The following is an 18,896-nucleotide window of genomic DNA, read 5'->3' as shown; positions in this document are numbered from 1 at the left end:
AGGTTTAAGGTGGTTCTTGTAGCCCCTAGCAGGGTCTGCCGCTGCATCTGAAGCTCGCTCCAGTAGCCTGGCAGGTTTGAGGTGGTTCTTGTAGGCCCTAGCAGGGTCTGCCGCTGCATCTGAAGCTCGCTCCAGTAGCCTAGCAGGTTTGAGGTGGTCCTTTTAGGCCCTAGCAGGGTCTGCCTCTGCATCTGAAGCTCGCTCCTGTAGCCTGGCAGGTTTGAGGTGGTCCTTGTAGCCCCTAGCAGGGTCTGCCTCTGCATCTGAAGCTCGCTCCTGTAGCCTGGCAGGTTTATGGTGGTCCTTGTAGCCCCTAGCAGGGTCTGCCTCTGCACCTGAAGCTCACTCCTCCAGGATTGCACAGGGCCTGATGTTTGAGTGATATTTCATGCTGATTCGGTGACACTCACTGCCGATGTTCTTTGTCCTTTGTTCTGGCTGCTGTGTGGTTATTTTATGACTCACATGGAGGCCTTTCATGCATGGTTTTATGTTTTTTTGTACGTGGTTTTCTAGAATGCTAACAGGCTTGTACAGTTTGTGTTTTTTTATTAGAGCAAGACCAACTGTGTTTGACAGCATCAGTTTGCAGACGTGTGATTCTGTCCAGGAGAGAGCGGTGTTTCACAGTAAAATTGCAGCTTGTTAATATATGAAACGTACTGAGAAGCAAGGGCAGGGACCTAAGGCCCAGGGGCAGGGCTTTAAGTGGGACGAAAAAACTTGGGGGGGTCTCTCAAAGTGGCGTGGCCAGTGTAATTAAGGGTGTGGCTTAAAACACAAGCTAAAAATCTGTGCTTAGCATAGTGTGCCGTCTGACTTGTATTTTGCTGTTTCTGTCATTGCCCCCAGATATGATACAACAAGTAACATCAGACCTACATCAATTCAGGACTATTGGCTTTGTCAATCGTTGTTAGTTGCATAAGATAAATAAGCAGCAACTATGGCTTGTATATAATATTGATGAAGCTTCCACTTAAAGCCTTGGTGACACCACAACAGTGTTGGTGTTCCAGAGTTTCAAAAAGAGAAGTTAAAACCAGAGAGAATATGACACTCTTTAAAGGATTTCCCTTCCCCGACTACGCTCACCTGGCATGAGGTCATGCCGTAACTTCTCCATTAGTGAGAAGTCAGCAGTGTGCGCACGCGCACATCCATGTGCCTGCTGTCACTGCAGTCCGGAAGAGAACGGACCACCAGTGCCAGGTCACAAAACAGAGCCCGGTATGGACCAGTTTTGAGGCCCCCTTTAAAAAACTGCCGGTGCTCAGCCCTGCCCAGGTGGCTCCAGACAAAGTTGGCTTGGGGTTTTTAGTTTTATAACTCGAGCCCTCAAGGCGCAATGCCATTTTGTTTGTGGAGGAGCGGCCACCCCCAGCTATTTTGAGCTTCTATGATAATTCTTTGGTTGTGCCAAGGGGGGCGGAGCCTGTGGATTCACGCGGGGTGATGTGGTCATCCGCCTCACATGGAGTCGCGTGAATGCATAGAGTGGGGCTAACCTTGATTTGGGGAGATGTGTTGGGAGTCACTTCTGTTTACTGCCATGGTTTGAACCACTTGCTTGAGGTCTTGCTTTGGAATAAAAGGTTTTATTTTTTAGACAACCTCCGTTAATGCTGGGGCACCCTTAGTTGTATTTTTTTTAAATATATGTTCAGATTGTTACCTGGCAGAGATGAGCCCCAAAGACCTTGCCTTTAAAAAAAATAACACACACTATACACACATTACACGGAGGGGGGTCGCCACTTTGTAGTGCTAGTTAGCACCGGGTTTTCCATTGGAAATGGATGTTTTCATTTGCTAATAACTTTGGCTCCGTATAATGAATGTTTATGAAACTTTACAAAAAAAGGTTCATCCACTTCAACTCCTTAATGGAAAGTTTTGAGGTGATATGTCAAGAGAGGGCAAAGAAAAAAGGGGATGGTCCCCAAAACACTGACCACAACATGAAGAGAAAGTTGCAGCCCGCATTTTTAAGACTGGGGACTCGGTCACTGTGTCAGAGAAAAACAAAAAGGAACAAGTGGGTAGGGATAACTGTTTCGCAGTGCTATGGTAACAAGAGGCTTTGTGCGGCCCCCATGTAATTCAGTGGAAGCCACAAAAAACAAAAAGGTGGGGGGCATGTGGCGCTGGAAGAACTTGGAGGTTGGCCTGCAATGGGAGGTTTGCCGCTCACAGGTGTTGGATGCTGGGCCTGGCCGCATGCCCTGCTCCCAACCCCTTACTGCGCAAAGCCGAAAGCTGTTCGTGCTGGGAGGTTGGCCTCCCATAAAGGACTGGGTGCACGGCCTGGCCACATATAGTTATGGTAAAAAAAATATGACTTCACTTTGAGGAAAACCCCAGACATTCACTGAAAGTAATGTTATAGTTAGGTGAAAATGACAGTTAAAACATAACATTTTAACCGCAAAAAAACTCTGAAATTCACCAGTAATTGTGAACTGAAGGAACTATAACTCGCACCCTTGCCATGCACTGCTTATGACCTCACATATTACATCAGTCATAGACATCATTGATAACAGCAATACAACAACTGAAATGACACCATTGATTATAACACTGTGCATGGTGGGGGCGTGAGTACATGTGCAGTACAGTTCACATGCAGATAAGCTGTACGCAATATGCAATTTATTGAATGAATTTATTCATTCCTAATTCATTATTACTAATTATTACCATGAATGAGTGAGAAAAGGGACCCTGAATTCCAAGAAGCAAAACTTCAAGTGAGTCCTCATACTCCTCCTCTCCAACTACTGTCAGAATTGATATTCAGTGGAGTAACCTTGAAGTGGTGCAACTGTTTCTTTGTGTGATGGTATTATTAGTGCAGCAGGTGCAGTGGCACTGTGGCCCAGGCAGATAAGAGGCTCACCGCATCCTAATATGACTGTCTCTCACTAGCCACAGGATGGTTTGAGGACCATTCTTACTGCTTCTCTGTTAGAGCCCCGGGGCACCCTTGCTCAGCCACTGGACGGCATTTAAAACATGTAAAAGCTCCTTACATTGAGAACTGTATTGGCCAATTTGTTATGGCTGAGAGTTTTTATGGTACATTATAGTGTGTTCCTTATATGTACGTGTATAACAGTACTTTGAGTGTTGTATCATTAGGGCTGACATGTTTGTCCTTGGGTTTCCATTGACGTGTAATCCACTGTAGATTTAATTCCTAATGTTGTAGATTGCGTGTTGTGATACTGTATGTTTGACACCGCTGTCTGCTCTCCGGGCTGCCTTTGACACTCATATCTGTGAGCTTGAAGGAGGCGTGGCACATTTGACAGGGCCCTGTTTTCTCTTTGCATTGCCATGCAGCTGGGACCTATCCTGGGGCACAAAATAGTGTGCCCAAGCAGTCTGGGCCAGCATGACTCGCTGGTGGGTGGGGTGTCGCGTGGGGGGGGAGGGGTTCATTTTAAATTAATTTAAAAAAAATGTTTTAACTTGCCTTTGCGGCCCAGTCACGCTTCCTCTCCTCCACATAGAAAGCAGGCAGCCTCCCTTCCCTCGTTTAAGCCAATCGCAATGCTGCAATTAGCATTGTGATTGGCTGAGACGCTGACCACACAGGCGTTTATGGTTGGGCCATTTTCTCCATGTAGGCTGCATGCAGCCCACATGGAGAAAAGGGCAGAGTGCTTATGACTGGTTTGGTCGGCCCTGGGACCGACCAAACAGTCAGCACCCACAACAGTGGGCAACCCACTCCTCCCCTGGAGCAGGACCGACCACCCGCCCGCCCCCAACCAAACCCTTCTGCTTTATAGCAGTGCGAGGAGCCGAAACATAAAATGGCATTTACAATACCATTTTATGTTTCTGCGTCTCGCATTGTGAGAAAGCAGTGGGGCGACACTCCTTCGCCCTCATGGAGGAGCCACCCCTGACCTGGCGCCCTGTTTGCTGTTTTCAGCATGGAGCCACAGCAGCAGTTATTGTGTTGCTGGTGAAGGAGGCCCAGGGACACCTGGCAGTGTTCATAACAAAGTGAAGGAGGCAGCTGCGATTGTGGGCCCTGCAATAATAATATTGTTGTTGTTGTTATTATTTTTTAAGAAAATAGACAATACTTTCAGAGGCTGACCACAGGTTCAGTGCATCGTCCTGTTCATGTACTTCCGGCACTCGCTGCCCTTGAGCGCCACTGGCATCCAGAATAAACAAAATACTTTAGAAGGGAAGGTGCACCATAAATGAAGTCTGGATAGCAAGTTTTAGTCCATTATTCTCCTTTATTTATGATAGAAAGTAAAATCAGCCAACGCGTGTCGTTCCTTTGGCATAAGGCACTTCATCAGGGCTTGGAAAGGCATGTAGAGTGTTCACAAAGATCCTTGGTGGCTGCGGTAATGCTAGAGTAGCCCCTGAAATCACCCCACAATAAGGGTCAGTCGGGTCAAATCCCAGCTTGTCATCCAGGTTCTCAGTGTTCCCGGGTAAAGGCGTATTGGCCAGCTTATTATTATCGTAGTTACTGTTCTTATTCTGGAGTAAAGGTCACGTTGGGAGTAAAGGTCACGTCCTGCCTCTGGGGTTCAACAAAGTGGACGGGGGTCAATGGTGCTTAAATGCTCTCTCAACCCTTGGTCAAGGCGCGGGTGCAAACAGTACCGTTGGTGAAGTTGGGAGAGGGCGCAGCTGGGGGGGTTGGGACCACGATGAGCTGCTTCACATGCCTCCTACATTAGTTTTTAACAGGTGGTAACTGTGCAAGACCGGGTTGGGGCACAGGAGACCAGGCTCTTTTATCTGTGCCTGTATTATGTGTTTAGTTCAATCCCCCCCACTCCCATCATTAGAAAGGGCACGATGTCTAGCAACACCCCCCCCCCACCCCTCCCTTAGCCACAGCGCCCACCCAGCCCTCATTTTACTGCGCAGTGCACTTTGACTCTTTGAGGGGCATCGAGTGACCTCTGCCTTTGGTCGTCGATACTCACGCCCAACCCACCCCGCCCATGCCAGTGGGAGCGAATGATATTTTATTTTTCATCTGGGGGGGGGGGCCTGCCTATGTGGATGCCCCCCCCCCCCCCCCCCCCCCCGCGGCTTATGTCGTTAGAGCAGCTTCGGCCGCCGAGGCTGCACTCTCTTGATTTCCACCCTGTCACCACCTTTAATCCCTCTGAAGGATTCCGGACTGTCACATTGTGTAATGTCCATGGACGCCGCCGCTTTTCGCCCATCTGCAGACGTTTCAGTGTTTGAGGATGCGGAGTTTAAAGAAAAAGTGTCAATGTTGATGAACATTAACTGTAATATACCGCACCGGCGCGTGTGGAGTGGACGCTGTCGGACTGTGTTCCCTGAAGATTTCTTGTTATGCCATAGAGTTTAAACGTGTTCCTAATGTTGCTGTACCTTCCCCCATCTGTGCTCGAGTTTCCAGGCAGAGAACTCGTTTAATAGAAACATCGGAGAGGTGTGGCTTGGACCAGGGGGGCGGAGCCTCGGGGCGGCTGTTGGAGGCTAGCAACCCCTGGCACGTGCGAGCTGCTCGCTGATTTTAATGGCATCTTCGCCGAGCTGTGGGTTTCTGCATGGTAAGACTTCTCAGGGAAGTCACTAGTTACCCATTGGCCTTAACCCTACATCATTTTAGGTGAAGAGAGATTTGCGCGAGGGGTGCAAGGACCCTTGACTATTTAGATGAGCTTGTTTGCTATACAGTCATAATTCTTAAAATAAATACAGAGTGCAATTTGATGTACGTTTTGGCCGTGGTCTAACGAACATCAATTCTTTTTCGCCGTCGTTTCCTGTAGATTTTATCTCCTGCAACAATTAAAAACAAAATACAGTTGATAACTTTTTATGGTCGATTTGGTCTACCTCTAGGAACAACTTCAAATTGGACGGACACAAACGAGTCAAGAATGGAGGCTAATGCTACTAGCATGCAACATTTGGGGGACCTTTCATTCAGCGGTTTTTGAGTTGTGTGGCAAAAGCTGATATTAAAAAAAATAAATAAAAAAAATGTTTATATATGTACAGATGTTGTACATCATTGGATGCTTAATTTGCTCAAAATACAGTAGCATAACTTTAAAATGTGGTATATCTATATATATCTCACAGCTCCCTGTGAAATATTGATTTCATCATCATAGTGTCAGCCTCCAAAGCACTCTACCGAGCCATACAATTGTCACCACTGCTAAGATTATGCAGAGTTCGGGACCACATTATGCAGCAGGATAAATTAAACTATGAGGCAAAATAAGCAAACTGCAGATTCCACAAAATGTTTTTTCGATCAAAAGGAAGATAATATTAATGCCACAAAATATGCTGTACAAAGTATGCAGCAAATTAAACGGCACATGCCAAATCCATAATTATGCAACTGACGCAGCCACAGAATCACATAAATCCTGTAGCCCTCACCATTTCCCACTCTTTAATGAAAGGTATACAAAATCTAAACTTTCTAATTGCAGCCAGTGCCCCTTGTTAGCTGCACTTTGGTCTAATATTGCTGTCTCGGGGTTCTGCTAATATATACAAAGGTCCACGCGAAGAGGCCCCTTCAGGAGGGTCCCTCTTGTAGCAGAGGTCCACATGCAGGTTCTGAGCCCACTTTGCAGGTAAAGAGAGGAACAGACTGAGAGCTGTTGAATGTGGGCAGTGGGTGGGGCCCATGGAATAATTCTAAAGTTGCTGACGGGACTTTGAGAAGTTAGTAACTGTGAGGTGGGTGGGGTGAGGCCTCAGGGACTGTGGTTGAATTCTGTATTTGACGGGAACAGACACTGTTAGACCATGGGCTGTGACTTCATGGAGGAGGCAGTGCTGCGGCTGGGGAAAGTTCGCTGTTTAAAATCAGACAAGTCCGTTCTTGGCCCTTGTTGGGGCTCGTTGTGTTTGAAGGACGAAGAAGACAGATCTTTGTATTTGGGAGAAGCCAGTGAGCGGCAGAACAGGTCAGGAGCAAGAGCACATATCAAGCAAGGGCAGTATGCTGGGCTTCTCTTGAAAGCTGGTTCAACTGAGCAGACCATAAGAAACGATGTGCATTGTAACTCCCACGCCAGACATCTACAAAACAACGCGATGTTGGCAGTTCCTGCCGCTGCCAGTGTGTACGGAGAGAGGGAGCGAGCGACTGGGAATAGTGAAGACGCAAGGATGCTTTGTGGTATCTGTGGGGAAGGCCATGTAAACATTGACCCTTCTGGTGGGCGGTTGTGCACAGGACATATACTCCAGGAAGAGTGTGGCCCTGCAGTGCAGGGGGAGCCAGCACGCTTCCCAGCTAGCAGTGGCCTTAGGTATGCACGAAGTCGATGTGCACGAAGTCCGTGATTGAGTACGAGGTATAAGTTAGGATAGTCACTCTGAAGCAGCTCTTCAGCGAGGCAGGGACCTTGGAATGAAGAGAGTTGGGTGATACCTAGACGGGCAAAAAAGGAAACCCTGGTCTCCATGGGTAGCCAGAGTATTTCTTCGGAAATCTATGTGATTCCCTGCTGGTAGTGCCTGGAGAAGATGCCTCCAGGATACTGTGGTGCAGGGGCGGGGCGTATTGTAATTGAGACAGTTCATTTACATTCAGTTTCAGTATATTAACATTTGCCAATTTTTAGCCTTTGCATACACAAATGAAAAAGTTAACATTTATTATTTGCATTACAGAACAGATTAAAAGCAATGGGGCTAATAAAGTGATTGTATAAAAATGTGCCTAAATGCTGAAATGAGATAAGGAATAGAGGTGTGCAGGAGCTCGGTAAGTGGCCATTACCTGCATCAACATGCAGAGTGCACCTGGAGCCTGCCCACAGAGCAGCCGGCTTTTTATTTAATTTATGTGATTGTAGTAGTGTTTGGATCCTTACAGGGGCCTCGTTGAGCGATACCTTACAGTGTGACTTTGTTTGTAGGTTTTGGTAGTTCACTGTTGTAAATTTATTGGCAAGTAGAAAACTCCACATATGTTCGAGGTAGCAGAATGATAAGTAGGTATCCACGTCCTAATAAGCTTTACCTGTTTTTTTCACACACAAAAGCAATATATGGGAAATGAGATGGGACGCGGATCTGGTCCTCTGTCTCCTGATTTGCATACCTTTTTCACACTGATCAAACTATAGAATGTTAGCCTTTTCGAAGGAATACACATGCCTCACCTGCAGATGTTCTTAAGTACCAGGACTTCACCTATGCTAGGTGGTCAAACATGGTCTTGTAGAAGATCTCCTTCCAAAGTGTCTTGCTTTCCTTCAATTCTTCCTTGTTGCTGGTAAAGTGAGCAAAGGACCCACATCTGGGCATACCCTGCCAACCTAGGGCTAACAAAGCAAACACTTTGCCACTGGATTCAAGCTAGCCTGGCTGTTGAGGGGTGTTACCCCAAAACCTGTCCCAGGATGCTTGTTTCCAGTTGAGGGAAGGCCTGGCTTGGCATTTCGGCTGGACTGTTTCCATGGGGCACAGGGTCAAGACTGATTTGCATATAGCTGGGTCTGAACTGAGGTGGCGAAGTGAGCTAAAGAACGATTATGGATTCAACCCAGATCTGTGACTGGGGGTGAGTGTCTGAAAAGTTTTGGCGCTCCATCCATCATCTCCTTGTGAAAGATTGCTAATAGTCACGAGGAAAGTGTTTTAAAGTTAACACGAGTGGAAGCAGCATTTCTAATTTTAGTACCGACCAGTCTCGGGCGGCATGACTCGCCGGTTGGGGGGGGGGGGGGTTGATTTAAGAATAAAAAAAATATTAAACTTACCTTCCCGTCCGCCTGTTCCTGCTTCGTCTATGCTTCTGCTCCTGCTCTCCTGCCTCCGGCAGGAACAGGAACCAGGCAGCCAGGCTCCCACCCCTAAGCCAATCACACCGTTGTGATTGGTCGGGACGCCGCCCAGCCAGGGGCTAAAGGCCCGGCCATGTTCTCCATGTAGGCTGCTTTGCAGCCTGCATTGGAGAAGGGCACAGTGCGCATGACTGGTTTGGTCGGCCCCAGAGGACCGACCGAACCTTGTCATGCGCACTCAGGAGTGGGCACACCACTCCTCCCCTGCCCGCAGAGCAGCCCAGCCCGCAACCAAACCCTTTTGCTTTCTCGCAGTGCGAGAAGCAGAAACATTAAATGGTAGTTATTACCGTTTTATGTTTCTGCTGCTTCTCGCACTGCGAGAAAGCAGTGTGGCGACGCTCTTCTGCCCTAGTGGAGGAGCCGTCTGGTACCAACGGCATGCGTGAGGATGTATTACAGGACCAAAACCTAGGATAAGCGGGCAACGCGGGGGACTACAGGTAGCCCATGAACCGTGGACTATGCAGGACTTAGCTTTCGTCACTAAAAGGCTGCACGCCCCTAAATTACAGGTATCTGATCCCTGATCTAGCGTTCTGTCTCCTGATCTCGCGGTCTGTCTCCTGATCTCGCGGTCTGTCTCCTGATCTCGATTGATCACAGTTGATTGATTATTCTGGTTGTTTCGTCACATAGATGGATTGCCGAAGCCTTTAGTGTTTGGAGGGGGTGGTGAGGGAAGGGGGGCAGGTATACCAAAGGTTGGGTGCGTGGTTTTCAGACTTTTTTGTTACCTTGCGATACGCCTTTATAGGAAGCCCTTTAACGGAATTAAGGATGACGTTTATCGAATGAGCCCATTGGAAATCAGTGCGGTATTTAGCACAACAGTATGCCTGGGGCTGTCCTCATGGTCTTCAAAGCTAGTCGCCATGATTTCCCTGGACGTCTCGGATGGAATTGTTTTTAAGGGATCGGGGGTGTGATACCTTGGACTCGGTAACAATCCCCAGATTTCAAAGGTATAATTGGGGGAGGGGCGGTGTTCTGCAGGTTGCTGGACGCGTCTTTGGCACCAGTGGCCATTAGGCATTAAGCAATCTCAGATTCTGGGTTTTGCAGGAAAAAAATCTGAAGCTATGTTTGGTCGGTGGGGCCGGATCGCCCCCCGGGCACGCGGATCGGTGAGTGCTGCGAGGCTCGTGGCATGTCGTTATGCATCCTGGGGCTGGGCGCGGGAGGGCGAGGGTGTGCGACTGGTATTACTTGTTCCGCGTACCGCGGAGGTTCCCTCGGGGCTCGCTAGTAAGTAACCCTCCGGCCACACCCTGCTGTCTCTAAAGTTTTAGGTGGGAAGCCTCTCTCTCTTCTTGCAGTCTGCCCACATGCTCATCTCCCACAGATGACCTGAGCGGCCTTTACGATGCCGCTTCCGTCTGCTTTAGCAGCGCCTCCTACACCTGCGGGTAAATCTGCAGTGGGCGCTTTTAATTTACCCTTCCTCAGCTGCATGGTGCATCGAGTCAGAGAGGCTTGCGGAGCTCCGTGCAGTGTACAATATCCCGTGTGTAAGTGAAAAATGGAGCAGACGGTGCAATTGGGCTAGAGACCGGCGGCCTGATGGAAAACACGTTGTAGCAGTCATGGCAGTTAAGTGAAGGAAAAAAATCAGGATGCTTGTAGGAGGTCTTAATACTCCTAAGCGCATGAAGGATCACACATGGCATACAAAGGGTGACGCTGTGTGCACAGCTCCAAGTTTCCGAGGTCCTCGCGTGAGTAGCTCACGCAGTCCAGGATATCCCGTTATAAAATCAGGAACTCCGACTGCAGGTCATAGAAAGCAAATAAAACACCGGGACTGGGTGACTTGACGCACGCGCCTCGGAAGCGTCTGCGTCATAGAGACGCAATATGGTCAAGACGTGATCCTAAAGGAGTGTGACGTAGGACAACTGTACTGCAGCTTCTGTGTCCCCGCCCCTCTGTTTACAACATAACCGCTGGCCCTTCCGGCACCTTTGCAAGGCGTGCGTTGCTGGGAGAGAGGCTGGCCGCTGCAGGCCTTCCTGTCTGTCTCTACTGCTTCTCCCTCACATAACTTACTCCACCTCTGCCCCTCTTCTCGCCCAAGCCTCTCCCCCTCCACCCCTTTCTCTCCCCAACTTTTCTTGCCGAGAATTGGTGGGTTGACAAAACCTAGTGCCTGCTCCCCAGTTTGTCGTGGGGTAGTGCCTGTTCGCCCTGCCTCAGCTGCTCTCCTGCATTCACGGGTGGAGGCCTTCCATGAAGGAGGGCAGGACGCCCTGCGATTGGACGTAGGGGTAGGGCAGTTCAGATCCCCCGTTCAAAGCCGTAGGTTTCTCATTAAAGGCTATCAGATGACTCCACATCACCAAGGACCGTTGCCCAGCCCAGACTTTTGGTTCAATCGCTTGGTGCATTTCGGGAGCTGTAGTTTACTTTCAGCAGATGCAGTTGAATTAACACGTGAAAAAATGTATTCTAGCTGGATAGTCAAGGTGTGGAACAAGGTGTCTCTGAGGCCACGGAGTTATCTGGTAGCCTTAGTCCTGATGCACTTCCTATGCAGTGGTTCTGTCGCTTGCAAAGGTGGCTGCTGCCAGCGTCTAGTGCTCCATATCATCAGGAAATTTATTTAAAGTCTTGGGGTTTCCTTTTACCGCCTTCTGGTAGTTGTCTCCTTCTTTGTTCTAAGATAACCAGTTGTAATTAAACCCATGATAATAATTTGTAACCTGCGATGTTAGATATTAACTCTGCCATCTTTATTGCCTCTGCGATAACAAGAGCCAAATCACATGTAGGACACACTGGTCTGCCCAGGGGTGCATATTTAACTGGGTGAACTTAGCACACGCAGGCACACTGCACCCTATCACAATGAATGCACAGCTCTTACACAGATGTATTCTCCCACTTGTCCTTGAGATAGTGCATTATTCAATAAATCAATGAAAAAATAACTTTATTTGTCTGAATAAGACCATAAAAGAGCAAAGAACATAGATAGATACAATATAACGATAATACTAATTGATGTATACTCTTATTATAGCAATTAATACAAACTGTTAAAAATGGTGCATTATTAAAATGCAGGCTGGCTGTTTGAGGCAATCAGTATGTCGATCACTGTGCAGATGGCACCCAGCATGCACTTCAAATGGGGACAGAGACCTCTTCGAGGCGGGTTCAGGGAGTGTCGGCACCACCTGCAGAGGAATGCCTGCCCTCACTCCAGAAGGGCGCTGTCAGGGATGTACCAACTGTGCATCATAAAGAGGTGGAGCAGAAACGGTGCATCACCGGACAGCCCCTGTGCTTCTTTGTGGAGGTCTACAATACAGCACAGGCTCAGAGGCAAAGTGTTTTTTCCCTTGGGCTATGGTCGCATGCTATCGAGGGAACACCCCGTTGAGATTGTGCAGGTGCTATATGTGCACAGGCGCGATCTGTATCACAGAAGATGCCCACAAGCGCCAGCAGTTTCTTTGTAATACCAAAGTGCCCTCGAGTGCAAAAGCAAACGCACCTACACCCGATGTATCCCACGGGCTCTTTTCATAATATGGTCCATGGTGCCAACATAGGCCTTTGCACAGAAAAGTGATGCCCGCTTGGCATTGACCACCTGGCAGCCTTCTGCCCCACAGGTGGGTAAGGGAGAAAAAGATGGGTGAGGGGTTGTTCATGAGTCGGGATCTAAGTGAAAATGACACATGACAAACTGGCAACATGTAAAGCACCATAAAAACAACCCCAGAAGGAAGAAATCATAAGCACACATTGAGGTTAACTTTAATGAAGAACCTTTAATATAGAACTTTGTAATATCAAAAGCATGTCGTCAACCCTACCCCCATTAATATTATTTTTCAGCACATCTAAAGAACTCAATTGGGAGAGGGGTGTGGGATTTGCTGTGCGGGTCTTGCAGGATGCACACCAGCAGCAGTAGAGGGTGTAAGAGGTTATGGGGTTGGCAGCACTGGCCAGAGGGCAAGGTAGCAACCTTTCAGAGAACAGAAAGCAGTGCAGCTGTCACTTCGGAACAGCGGCTGGCATTACCAACCAGGGGCCATATTATGTGTAGGGCAAACTGCCCTGGTCTCTGCTGCCGACGGTGCCTCCCTATTACAGATAATGTACTGCCCCAGATCAGCTGCAAACTAATGCCTAGTCAGTTCAGCAAAAGGCAAACCTACTGTTTGTAACAGCCGGACTGATTTTCACAGTGCAGGTGACAACACAGCCTGCTGTTCACAAGGAGAAAGGGATCCCCCCTGCAGGCTGGTGATAGTCACCCACTGCAGGAAGGGCTGCAGGTACCTTTTACAGCCCTTTCTGTAATGCTGACTGAGAAATCACCAGGGGGGTATACCCTCATTTACCTGGAGGCATGGCCCCTTTCAAATGAGAGAACGCTGCCTTTGTGCCCATGCCATATTATATATAGATGTGCTGAGGAAAATAACAAAAGTTATGGGTGGAATGCTTGAATTATTCTCAGCCACTTGTTATTACTTGTATTATGTTATATTGATATGTACGGCGCACTAATCACCGAGAGGGTACGAGGGGCTTGGGTAGGTGTGTGGTCCTTCATATACAAAGATCCAGGTCTTCAGCTTCTTACGAAACTCGAGAAGCGAGGAGGAGGCTCTGATGTGTTGAGAGAGGTCGTTCCATGTCTTGGGTGTGATGTAGGTGAATGAGCGACCTCCAGTTTTGCTTTTGTGGATGTGTGTGAATGAGAGTGAGGCAGAGCGTAGGTGTCTGGTGGGTTGGCGAAAGTGCATGCAGCAGTTCAGATATTCTGGTCCTGTGTTGTGTAGGGCCTTTTATGTGTGTGAGAGAAGTTTAAATTGGCTGCGCTTGTGAATGGGGAGCCAGTGAAGCTTCCTGAGGTGTGGTGTGATGTGGGTGCAGCATGGGAGGTCAAGTATGAGTCTAGCAGCCATGTTCTTGATAGTCAGGAGTCTTTGAACGATGTTTGGACATTCCGGAGTAGAGAGTGTTCACGTAGTCCAGCCTGCTGGTGATAAGTGCTTATGTGACGGTCCATCTGCTGTTCTGAGGCAAACATTTGAAGATCTTTCGCAGCATACGTAGGAGGTGGAAGCAGGAAATGTACACTGAGTTGACTTGAGCTGTCATGTTGAGCTTGTCATCCAGGATGATCCCTAGATTTCTTGCATGGTCTGTGGTTGTGGGTGATAGTCCTTGCTCCAACTGCCACCAGGTGGAGTCCCATAGGGAAGTCTTGCTGCCAAAGACCAGTTATTCTGCCTTGTCAGAGTTTAGCTTCAGGCAGTTGGTTTGCGTCCAGCCTGCTACCACGGTAATGCAGTTGGCAAAGTTGGTTCTGGTGGTAGTTGTCTTATCCGTCAGGGAGAGAATGAGTTGAGTGTCATCGGCATAAGAGATGATGATGATGATGTTGGTGAGTGGTGTCATGTATATGTTGAAAAGGGATTGGCTGAGGAACGATCGCTGTGGAATTCGCATATCAGTTTCTTGGTCTCCGTTGTGAAGGGTGGCAGCCTGACTCTTTGGGTTCTTCCCGTGCAGATGGAACAGATCCATTTGCCAGCGGATCCTAGTATGCCAATCTCGTGGAGTCTTCTGTTAAGGGTGTTATGGGAGACAGTGTTTAATGCCACGAAGAGGTCAAGCAGGATGAAGGCCACTATTTCTCCTCTGTCTAGGGTGATTCGAATGTTGTTGGTGGCCATGATGAGTGCTGTTTTGATGATGTGGTTCATTATGAATCAAGATTTAGTATTGTCTAGAACATGGTGAAGTTTGAGGTGGGTTGTGAGTTGCTTGTTGGTGGCCTTCTCAATCACTTTGGCTGTATAGGGGAGCAGGGAGATGGGCCAGAAGTGGCTCAGTTGATACAGGTAGGCTGTAGGCTTCTTGAGGACTGCGTTGATTTCTGCAAGTTTCTATTCATCCGGGAAAGTGGCAGGCATAATGGAAGTTTTAATGATGTGAGTCAGGGTTGTGCTGATTGGTGATGCTCCCAGGTTGTAGATGTGGTAGGGACTTGGGTCCATTGGGGCCCCCGAATGGATGGTCCACATGATTGCCACTGTGATGAGATTTGTACATTCGGTCAGGTGTCTGTCTTAGTAGTGGGTAGGTTCGTAGTGAGTTCTGTAGTGTTGGGGTGGTGTGCGAAATTGCTGTAGATATTTGCGATTTTGCTGTGGCATAAGTTAGATAGGTTGTTGCAGAGTTGTTGGGAGGCAGCGAAGTTGATGACATTGGCTGAGGTAAAATCCTTAACGATCGGGAAGATATCCTTACTGCTGTTGGAGTGTCATTTGATGCGGTCCCCTAGTGCTTTTTTCTTGGTGTCTCTTATTTGCTGGTGATAGTGTCTGAGTGCAGCTTTGTAGGTAGTCCTGTCGGTGGTGTCGTGGCTGGCTCTCCATTTCTTTTCTAGCTATTTACAACGTTTTTTTGCATCTCATAAGTTTTCTGAGTACCAGCTGGAGCCCTTGTTTGATCTACTATGCTTGTTGGGTTTGAGGGATACGTGCGAGTCCGCACAGTTCTTGATCCAGTTGTTAAAGCTGTTGATGTCCATGTCGAGATTGTCTGTCAGGCTAGGTTGATCTGTGGGTGCCTTGGTGATGTTGAAAGCCAATGAGGGGTTGAACCATGATTCTGTGATGAAGAGGATGAGTGATTGTGTTTTGAGAAGCATGCATGTGAGTGGGTGTTAATGTGCAGGGTTGATGTGGGGTGGGGGTGTAGGAGTTGTTGGTGCTTGTGTGTTGGGAGGGGGAGTTGAGGGCATTAGTATTTGCGTAGGGGGTGTAGGTGAATGGCTGCTGGAAAATTGGCAGTAGGTGCAGATGTGGTTACTTGGATATCATTCCTGCCGATCATTTTTTTGCCCACTATGCCAGCTGGGATCGGAACCCGTCAAATGCAAATCAGTCCTGATCCTACTCCTATAGCAAACGTCCAGCTCGTACTACCAGCCAACTGGAACACAAGCCACCCCAGGCCAGTTTAGGACTAGTTGGGCTTGTCAGTAGTGTGTGGCTTGGTTCAATTGGCTCATGAGCACAAGGTCCATGTCTGAACATACCCGTAGTATTTAGGGTGTCTCATGGACAAAGTGGGGAAAACAAGGTCTCACACGGATCATGTGCCAGAAAGAGGTGGCGGTGCACAGTCCCTACTATTCAGAGGGTGACCCTTGATAGTGGTGAAAGGGGATCAAATATACCTCCCTGACATCCTCATGCAGGTGGGTGTCTTCCTTGAAAAGGCAAGCTGTGTTGCTGCCTGCAAGGCAAAGGGCACTGACCAGGTCTGTGCCCAGCGCACCCATTTAAAGGTGCACCGTGGTGTAGACAAGGCAGTGTGCGTTATACACAATACATCCTCTTATAGTCACTTATCCAACTGTTGAATGCCCGTGTGGTCCTGGGCAGTAGGGAATGCTTGCCATCGAGCGTTTAACTACTGATGTGGATTCTCAGGAGAGCTCTAGTGTAACCTGCAGAGCGGGAGGAGGCATCCATCCCTCCAGGGCGAACTGCAAAACCAGTTCAGTCTGAGACTTGGCCCTGTCGGCGACCGAAAGGAGACAAAGACCCTCATGATCCCCTCCTTACCGACAAGCATCTTGGTTTCAGGAAAACATTAAAAACGTGGCTTTTTTCAGGCTATAGTCCCTTCTGTATATGATCTAGAAATCAGCTTTTTTCTCACAGTCGAAAGGGTAGGGAGCTTCCTAGCGCCCTGTTATCCCCTTGTGGATGAGGGTTGCACTCTATAAGTGCTGAAATTAAATAAATAAATAAATGGCGGACAAAGCAGTGAAGGGGCCCTGGGACACGAGCTGTGCTACAGAAAATCCACGGCCCAACCTGCCTTTACCGTCGAGTTGTGCTGTGGATTGGGGGGAATGCACAGAACCCAGGGCCCTGCTAGACTGGCCATCCCTGTCATTCTACAGATGATGAAAATCCAGGGCCTGACATAATGTCTCGACCAGGCCTAACCCATACAGACAAAATAGATCCTGCCCCCCTCACACCTGCACACCCCGATCCATGGAAACCAGGCTCAGTCTAAGACATAATAACCCATGCACACACACAGAACCATGCAGCCACCCCGTCTAGGCATGCAATAGCTATCCAGAATACCGGGCATGCGCCTGTGCCAGTGCCGAGGCCCACTCTGGGCTGTGGTGCGCTTTATGCCCTCCCCTTCACCACTGCTGCTCTCACTCCTTCCTGGCTTGCCTGGTTTTATCTTTGCTCTTTTCCGGTTCTCTAACCCTGGCACAGAGCACAGTTTGTGAAATCCTGCAAGGGGCCTCCGATGACATAGTTGTTTGTAAGGTGCGCGTCTGGCGTCAGAATGGCCTCTTGGCGCTAGAACGCAACGGAGGTTAACCCGAGGGTATCCGCGTGCACGTGGCTGCTTGGGAAAGCGCCAGTGCCTGACAGCCTCGCATTCCTCCTCGGCCCGGCTCGTGCCTTGAGCCCGCAGAGTGCCACAGCTTCACTGCCAGAAGAGGGTAGCCTTGTACATGACGCCCCAGGGCCACCAGAAATTGTCAGCGCGCCTGGTCCAACGAAAGAAAACATGTTTTTCCGTGTAGGTTTGCAGATTGTAGCACAAATTGTGTTTTTTGTACCATAAAGGGACACAAAGTGAGTGAAATCAATGTGTAGTTTTGTAGCGCTGGACCTGACACTTTACTGAGGGTATTGGTCACCTCTCGTCTGTTGATTTCTTTTGTTCAGACGTTTAACGAAATTACACTGTTGCCCAGAAAATGGAATCCTACCAAAGGGATGGACTGGCTGTACTGGGTGAAAAATATTTTTGTGGCCGCAGTAATCAAAAATCCGAACCACTTACTCATCAATCAAACCGGGTGGAATTAAAACGATGTTATGACCGGTTCTGTTTCAACATTGATGCAAATCCAGCCATTATTTCAAGAGGATGAAAAGAGTTTCGAAGAATCTCAAACACGGTGCACTAGTTTAAGAACCTTAAAGTGCTCCCTAATGAAACACAGAGCTGCTCAATATATGAAATATGCACTATTTTTCTGCAAGGTTGTTTCTAAATGGAAAGTGTTTTTCTCAGAGTCCCTGCAATGCGATCACAGAACAACCCGAAGCTGAAGACAACTTTTAGAAGATAACTGGGTGCACTGGATGAACGAGGCCAACTTTTTAAGCTCTGCACATTGTACATTTAGGCGGGTTTTCTGCCCAGTGCAACTCTGCTTATGCTTTATGCAACTTATTTCACGCAGCCAGGCCTGTTCAAAGAGACCGCATTAATTAAATGAATAGCTTCAGCGTAAATCGTTAATTTTCACGGAATAACATTTTTATGGGGTCTGCTGAATGAGTATACTTTTCTTTATTAAGGTCGCTTCTTTATCAGTGTGTTAAAATGTCAAATTGAATAATGCAACATTTTGTCACATAATTTACTTTTAATCTCATTAAAAACATATTTCTTTCTTTTGTGCATAATTTAACTTCCCTTGCAGCATAATTGAGTTTTTCATTGCACATAGTTCCAGTGGCCCTTCCTATTAACCGTCCTAAGGGCAGGGGTATGGGTGTAGGGAGTAAATCGACATAATCGACAAAAGGGTTGACCAGTACTTGCTAGCTCTACTGGTCTTTGGCAAAATAGTGACCATCTCTGAGAGAGTTTATACACGATACACAAATATTTAAAACACAGACTTTGCACAGTTAGAAGTTAGCTTCCGGTGCAGAGGAATTTTGACGCAGCATTGTGTGTGATCGCTTTCTCTCTCGATGCCTGATTAAAAATATCAACTCTCTCTATCTGCAGATGAACGAGACCGCGTGCAGAAGAAGACGTTCACCAAGTGGGTCAACAAGCATCTCATCAAGGTAAGTCCCTAGTGACCTCAAGGTGCTGCTCAAGACAAAAGCCCTTTTGCGTTGGATTGATTTTTGACCTTCTTTATTTCCCCCCCTGGACATGGGCGTTGCAGATGTTTGGACAGACAACCTGGACAGGCGCGAGTCCCACTGTTTCTGTCCGGGA

At 48.0% G+C, this 18,896-nt stretch overlaps 1 protein-coding gene across 5 annotated transcripts in view; it reads left to right on the top strand.

The window, feature by feature from the left end:
* MACF1 (microtubule actin crosslinking factor 1) overlaps positions 1-18,896 on the top strand; it is a 1,146,281-nt gene that overhangs the window by 222,781 nt on the left and 904,604 nt on the right. For all 5 annotated transcript variants that reach the window (XM_085648361.1, XM_085648360.1, XM_085648359.1 and 2 more), the window contains one exon: positions 18,678-18,739. In XM_085648361.1, coding sequence (XP_085504487.1) covers positions 18,678-18,739 — 62 coding nt within the window. The remainder of the gene's footprint in view (positions 1-18,677; positions 18,740-18,896) is intronic.

The sequence above is a fragment of the Triturus cristatus genome, chromosome 3_2 (assembly GCF_964204655.1).
Source record: "Triturus cristatus chromosome 3_2, aTriCri1.1, whole genome shotgun sequence".
In the NCBI taxonomy this organism is placed as follows: Eukaryota; Metazoa; Chordata; class Amphibia; order Caudata; family Salamandridae; genus Triturus; species Triturus cristatus.
This window is presented reverse-complemented; position numbering and strand designations above follow the sequence as displayed.